At 39.3% G+C, this 7,532-nt stretch overlaps 1 protein-coding gene across 1 annotated transcript; it reads left to right on the forward strand.

Moving 5' to 3' along the window:
* Nucleotides 1–2,138: 2,138 nt before the first annotated feature.
* Nucleotides 2,139–5,443, forward strand: LOC111948429 (trichohyalin-like). The gene has a single exon (XM_023961542.1). The coding sequence runs from the start codon at nt 2,237–2,239 to the stop codon at nt 4,832–4,834; it is 2,598 nt and encodes an 865-aa protein (XP_023817310.1). The 5' UTR covers nt 2,139–2,236; the 3' UTR covers nt 4,835–5,443.
* Nucleotides 5,444–7,532: the final 2,089 nt, after the last annotated feature.

Below are 7,532 nucleotides of genomic sequence, written 5' to 3' on the forward strand. Positions count from 1 at the left end.
AAGGCTGGTTTCCCCTTGCTGCTTCATGCCAAGACCAGACCTCTACCACACCAATCCATTCATTCATACACAAACTCTCTCCACCCATCCCTGTCCTGAGCAGCCTCTCTCCCCTGCACCAAAGTCATCCCTCTTCCATTTAGCGCTTTACACCCTCTGTCCATCCCATTCGCGGTCTTCCTCTCATTCTCACTCCACTCACATGTCATGTAACTAATTCATTAGGATCTTTCTAAAATGTTATCATACATGTGTGAATGTCAATTTGTTAGCTTTTGGGTTGCTGAAGTAAAAATTGATGAATAAAACAAACAAAAGCAGCACCATTGAATTTTGCTTTTTTTTTGTGTATTCATAGCTTGTGACTAAGAAATGCAGGAGATCTTGTGGAGAACTTTTGACCCAAAGTCCAGAATGGTAAAGTCTGAACAAAAAGGCATTTAAAATGTACTTCCCAGACATGGGAATAGAAATAAATTTCTGGACAATTTTCAGGGCTATGGAAAAAGAGAAAAAGGAAATCCTGACTTTAATCTCAGAAGTCTAACTTTAATCTGTGGACTTTTTTTTCCAGAATTATGAACCACTGGTGCATTCAACAGGGTTTGTACGGTTATGGTCATGGTCACCTGGGAAAGTTTTGGAAATTGAAAATCCCATTTTGGTAAAGTTTGTAAAAGTCATGAAATGTTAACATTCTTAATATTTTGAAGGTGAAAAAAAGTGGAAAAAAAAATAGTTTAACATGCTATTTGAATTTAAATTGTGGCAGAATTTCAACATCAAGCTATTTATGATGGGAATTTACGTTGCCATAAAGCAGTTCAAGTTTTCATCAGTTCAGCATGCATGGCGCTTTCAACTTGCTATCAGACGTGTAAAATGCTACGAAATGCTGGAAAATGTAGTTTTATCAACAAGTGGCTTTTCAAGAAGCATCAACTGTTGCTAATAAAAGACCCTGACCAGAAATGTGGGTTCATATTTGACTAAAAGATTTGACAGATAAGAAGGCCCAAGACCGTTAAGACAAGGAAAAACTATTAAAAAATATCTTTAAATCAATCCTGAAGCATATGGGCAGCCATTGCAGGGATTTCACAATCAGGGTGATGTGAGCCCGCCTTCTGGTCTTGGTGAGAACTCGTGGAGCTGAGTTCTGGAGAAGCTGAAGGTTCTTAATGTTCGTTTTTGAAGGACCAGCAAACAGGGCGTTACAACAATCAATTCTACTGATGATGAAAGCATGCATTAGAATCTCCATATTAGCATGAGAGATTAGTGGGTGGCCCTTGCCAAATTTCTAAGACCATAACAACCAGTTTTAATATCCTGTTTAATCAAAGTTAGTTTAGTGCCGAAAATAACGCCCAGGTTTCTAACTGTTTCTGAGTAACTTAATGAAAGGTATGTTAGCTTCAATAGCTGTTTATCTCTTTTGGCTTCAGGACCAATGACTAAAATTTCAGTTATTTCCTGGTTGAGCTGCAAAAAATATTTGCCATCCATGATTTCACATCTTAAATACAGTCAGAAAGTGCTTATGTTGGTCTTGTGTCACCAGAAGATGTAACTATGTACAGCTGGATATAATCAGCATAGTTATAAAAGCTGATGTTGTGACGTCTGATGGCATTCTCCAAAGGACGCATACATGTTAAAAGTGCTATAGGTTGGTAAGAAGATCAGTAAAACAGGAAAAATGATTGATATCTGTACAGATAAGTAGTAAAAACTGTGTTCAGAATTCTTAGTGACTGTTGAAAATGGTGTATAAAAGATTCGATTTATTGAAATCCTGTTTGAAACAAAAGACTCCTCATTCAATATGTGTTTTAGCTGCTGGACAGCACAAAAAAAAATGTTAACAGGGAAAAAAAGTTCGCACAATGACATCATCAGCGATGATGTCATTTTAAACTTTAGATGTAATGACATCATTTGACATCAGCGGCTGGATTATGTAACTTTGATTTTAGTCTTCAGAGGCATCATTTGACATTATTTGACATCATTTGACATCATGTGACATCATGTGACATCATGTGACATCATTGGACATCATTGGACCTCCTGAATTTCATCCTCAAGTATGAGGCATTTTCAGAGCAAAGGGATTTAGAGTTTGTGGGCAAAGAAACGATAGAGAAAGAGAAACAGGAAGGTTTCACATCTTTTGGAAACAAAAACTGAGTGTGCGTCAACTTTTTGAGATTTCTTGACAAGTTCATTCAAAATGTCACACAGCGAAGAATTTCAGCAGACGGCCGTTTCCATTGAAGAATTAAATAACGTCACAGAGAGCATTCTGCAGCAAAATGACACTTTGAGCAAACATCTGGAGAAAATTTGCAAGAGTTTGCAGAAAAGGAAAGATTTGGACAATTCATGCAAAGAATTGAAAAAGACACGCAAAGCTGCTATGGAGGAAAACAAAAAACTGGTGAAGCAGCTGGAGAGTCTGAGAGTGGACGTGGAAAAACAGATCCACGTGGAAAATGTGTGTGAAAAAGAGAGGACAAAAAGATCTCAGGCCTTGGAAAGTAACCAAGACCTGAAAACAATAATAGCCTCTCTCCAGGACAGACTTCAGCAGCTGCAAGGAATGGAACTAGAAATATCTGACATGAAAGGTGAACGTAAACTTTTGGAACGGGAGAACAGAGGTCTGCAGTCCCAACTGAAGAAACTCCAGAAGAAGACTGCCCGCAAAGCACACCTGGAACCTGATTTGAAAAATGAATTTGATGAATTCCAGGCTTTAAAACAACAAACTGAAGAACTGAGGCAAAACCTTCAGGAGCTGCAACAACAAAATGAGGAACAAAAAGAGATGGCAGACAACTATCCTAGCATGATGGAAGATAGGCGACGTCTCACAGATCTGAGGGCTCAACTGGAAAGAGAGATTTCTGATCAGAGACAGCAGCAGGAGGAAACACGCCAGCTGATTGCTCGACGTGAGGAGGAAAAGAGAGAACTGGAATTGCTCAGAGAACAAACAAACGCCTTCACAGCAGAGAAACATGCACTGGCAGATGAACTGCAACACCGTGAAGCGTTGGAGTCTGAATATAAGGAGATGCAAGCACAAACTAATGACTTGATGACAACATTCCTCCCCCTAAACATAGAAGTTGCCGAGCTGCAGCTCAAGGTTTCAAACATGGATGAGGTGCAGGAAAAACTGAATGTTGAAAAGGAGAAAAATTTGAAGGCAAAGACTGAGGTTGCAAAACTAAAACAGCAGCAAAAGGAACTTTGTGAAGTGGCTGTGCAATACAACAAGTTACTGAGCAAACTGGGACCTCTTCAACAGCAAACAAAGGAGCTCAAAGATGAAAAAACCATGCTGACTGATCTTCTCAAACACCGTCAAACATTGGAGACTGAATACAATGAAATAAAAGCAGAAACTGAGGAGGCAGAAGCTTACAACTGTCAAGCTCTGGAGGAGGTTGATTTTCTGAAGGGGAAGCTTTCAGAGCTCGAAGATGTGGAGACAAGAATTTTAAAAGTAAAGGAGGACAAATTGAAGGCAGAAGAAAAATATGAGCGTCTTTATAAGGAACTCCAAGACGTTACAGTTCAGATCATGGCTCATAAAGGGAGCAATGCTGCTCTGGAGAAAGAAATCCAAGATCTCCAGAGAGAAGAAGAAGAACTGAAAGAGCTCAGAGATGTAGTGAACAGAATCTCTGAAGAAAAGTCCCAACTTGAAGACAAAAAGAAGCAGCTTCAGGATAAAGTTTCAGAACTAAAACAGCAGAAAAAAGAACTTTGTGAAGTGGCTGTGCAATACAACAAGTTACTGAGCAAACTGGGACCTCTTCAACAGCAAACAAAGGAGCTTGAAGACGAAAAAACCGTGCTGACTGATCTTCTCGGACACCGTGAAACATTGGAGTTTGAATACAATGAAATAAAAGCAGAAACTGAGGAGGCAGAAGCTTACAACTGTCAAGCTCTGGAGGAGGTTGATTTTCTGAAGGGGAAGCTTTCAGAGCTCAAAGATGTGGAGACAAGAATTTTAAAAGCAAAGGAGGACAAATTGAAGGCAGAAGAAAAATATGAGCGTCTCTATAAGGAACTCCAAGACATTCAAGTTCAGATCATGGCTCATAAAGACAGTACTGCTGCTCTGGAGAAAGAAATCCAAGATCTCCAGAGGAAGGACCAGGAAGTAAAAGAGCTCAGAGATGAAGTAAACAGAATATCTGAAGAAAAGTCCCAACTTAAAGGCAAAAAGAAGCAGCTTCAGGATAAAGTTTCAGAACTGAAACAGCAGAAAAAAGAACTTTGTGAAGTGGCTGTGCAATACAACAAGTTACTGAGCAAACTGGGACCTCTTCAACAGCAAACAAAGGAGCTTGAAGATGAAAAAACCATGCTGACTGATCTTCTCAAACACCGTCAAACATTGGAGTTTGAATACAATGAAATAAAAGCAGAAACTGAGGAGGCAGAAGCTTACAACAGTCAAGCTCTGGAGGAGGTTGATTTTCTGAAGGGGAAGCTTTCAGAGCTCGAAGATGTGGAGACAAGAATTTTAAAAGTAAAGGAGGAAAAATTGAAGGCAGAAGAAAAATATGAGCGTCTCTATAAGGAACTCCAAGACATTCAAGTTCAGATCATGGCTCATAAAGGGAGCAATGCTGCTCTGGAGAAAGAAATCCAAGATCTCCAGAGGAAGGACCAGGAACTAAAAGAGCTCAGAGATGAAGTAAACAAAATCTCTGAAGAAAAGTCCCAACTTCAAAACAAGAAGAAGCAGCTGCAGGATAAAGTTTCAGAACTAAAGCAGCAGCGAAAGGAACTTTGTGAAGTGGAGTAAACATTGGGAAAAGCCTTTATTTAGTACTTAGTAGGACACAAAAAGGCAGAAATCAATGTTTAGAATAGGGTCAATGGGAAAATTAAAACAGAAATGGGGTAAAAAAATTGGGAAACGCCTTTATTTAGTACATAGTAGGACACAAAATGGCAGAAATATAAAAAATAAAAATAAAAAATGGGATAAAAAATAATGTAATAAAAATGGAAATGGTTTTTTATTGGTTTCATAATCCTTGTGCTGTCTTGGGATATGGTTTATAAATATGTGTGTTGTTGAATGCATGTGTTTGGTGGAGGAGGGGGGTTAACATAGAGTAACCCCCCCCCCACCCACTCAAGTCGCCTCTCTAACAAGCAATGTCACTTGTTAGGGGGGGACCTGAGGGGGGGTGCCAATTTTAAAATACCTGCCTCCCCCCCACTGGACAAATGCAAACACAACACACACACACATGAAAAAAGGGTTAATTAATTTGTCAAAATCCATTTAGGTGTTTAAAAAAAAGGGCGACACACTAATAAGTGTGTTTGTGTGGGTTTTCTCTGAGCACTTCAGTTCCCCCCACCCAACCTGAATATAGTGTCTTTAAGATTATTATTAGTTAGAATTTGTAAATTGAAGAAAAAAAATGTTGCAATTCTGTCTGCTGGTTGAACACAAAAAAACGCAAAGAATAAAAAATAGATGTGATTTATTAATTATTTATAATCTGGCCAGACTTAAAATGAAAAAAAAGGGCGACACACTGATAAGTGTATTTGTGTGGGTTTTCTATGAGCACTTCAGTTCCCCCCACCCAACCAAAATACAATTCCTGTAATATTTGTAATAAGTTGACTGTATACTTTTATTAAAATTAATTTCATTCATAAAAAAAGAAAATATGAAAAAAGTTGAAAAAGAAAGAAGTGCAACACACTAAATTTATCCCCTCCGTGAACCGCCACCTTAACGTGGTGGAGGGGTTTGTGCACTCGAGTGATCCTAGAAGCTAATCTGTCCAGGGCCAATGCCAATGACATGGTGTCCCACGACAGACAGGCTCTAGGTGACGAGTCAGACTAAGAGCGGTTCAGAATCCCTCAACTGAGTCAGAAAGAACAAGGTCCAGTTGCAACACAGGTTGCAGTCAGGCCAGGCTTGGCCAGGCTGGGGTTCGCAGATGAGGGCGTGGTGGCCGGGGCTCTTCCCATGAACCCTGGTTGAGTCCAACCTGACAAAAAGACACAAAATCACTCCTCCCTATGCCAACTGATGAGGAACTGATGCATCGTGGTTCAGGGAACAGTTGAAAGCGGTTTGCTCCTTGTTCTTTATCAATGGACCTTTTTCACACTTCCGCATTTTTCGACCGGAAATACGTCAACGAAGTGTAAAACAACTTCCTGTTAGCATTGCGGCATATGTGAAAAATTGCAGAGTCGAAGAGTTGCAGTTTTTTTGTGTTCCAGGCTGTTCGTCTTCCAACCAAAAACAGCCCTACCTTTCATTTCATTATTTTCCTGTGGATCCAAACCTGAAACCCAAATGGATACAGGCGATCCGAAGAGAGGAAAGGTGTAAATGCAGGTAGCACCGTCTGCTGCCGGCACTTCGCTCCGGATTGCGGTGCAGCTGCGTCGTTCGTCGCCTGAACAGTGGTGTTGTCCCGAGCCTATTCCCTTGGAACAACTTTACTGCTCCCTTGAGAATGGAGTCAGTATATGACAGAACCTCAAACGTCAGGCTATGCAGCTATGCTGTGAAGATTGCGACATGGTGGCTAAGCTAAGGCAGTAAAGATGGATCACGACTACGTGACACACCCACCTGCAGGTAAGGTTGTTCATAATGTGTTTTGTAAACATTAGTCAACTATGTGTACCGTTATTGGATAAATGCATTTCTACCTGAACAAATTAATGTTTATAATAAAAGCTGTTTATGCTCTCCCCTATTTTAATTACATGTATTTAATTAATTTTGAGTATTTTGTCATTTTGTATTTTCCTTAACAAAAATAAATGAAATGTATTTGTAATTAAATACTTAACATACTTTTCGAAACATTACTCTGTTGTGTTAAAAGGTAGCAAAAAATTTTAAGACCGGTTTTTAATTTCTTTATCTTCACAGGTGCTCTGGATGAGGCTTTAGATTACATCCATGACTTAGAAGCCAATCTCCTTTGCTGGAGCCAGGAGACGATGTTATGGCGGACAAAGAGTTCCTCGTTCAAGACCTCCTTACTGACATTGGATCTAAGCTCTTCATTCCACCTTTTAAGCTTTCAGCTCAGTTCAGCAAGGAGGAAACGGAACAAACCCAAGCCATTACCCGCCTCAGAATTATGGTGGAAAGTATGATCAGTAGGATAAAGTCCTTTCAAATCAGGGACTCCCGTGCCACTCACACTGATGGGCAGTGAGAATCAGATCTGGCTTAACTGCCTAGTTTTGGCAAATTATCAAGGACCTTTTTGTTTTGAAGAGTGAATTATGTTTGGTATGTAAATAATGAATAATGTGCAAATAGCATGGAAAAATTTAGTGTTCCCACATATTCTTAAAATCTAATTAAATATAATTGTTATGTTCATTATATTTTTCTGTTGAAATGTGACTTTGACTTCACAAAAAAATTAGATGAACAAAAACAATTTTGGTCAAAATTGTGCCTCATTTAATTTTTTGGTATGCGTAACAACTGATTAATA

Source organism: Oryzias latipes, chromosome 13 (genome assembly GCF_002234675.1).
Source record: "Oryzias latipes chromosome 13, ASM223467v1".
Taxonomy (NCBI): domain Eukaryota; kingdom Metazoa; phylum Chordata; class Actinopteri; order Beloniformes; family Adrianichthyidae; genus Oryzias; species Oryzias latipes.

Bases quoted from the DNA above. Each gene is read 5' to 3' on its own strand.
- LOC111948429 (XM_023961542.1), top strand. From the start codon at position 2,237: ATGTCACACAGCGAAGAATTTCAGCAGACGGCCGTTTCCATTGAAGAA.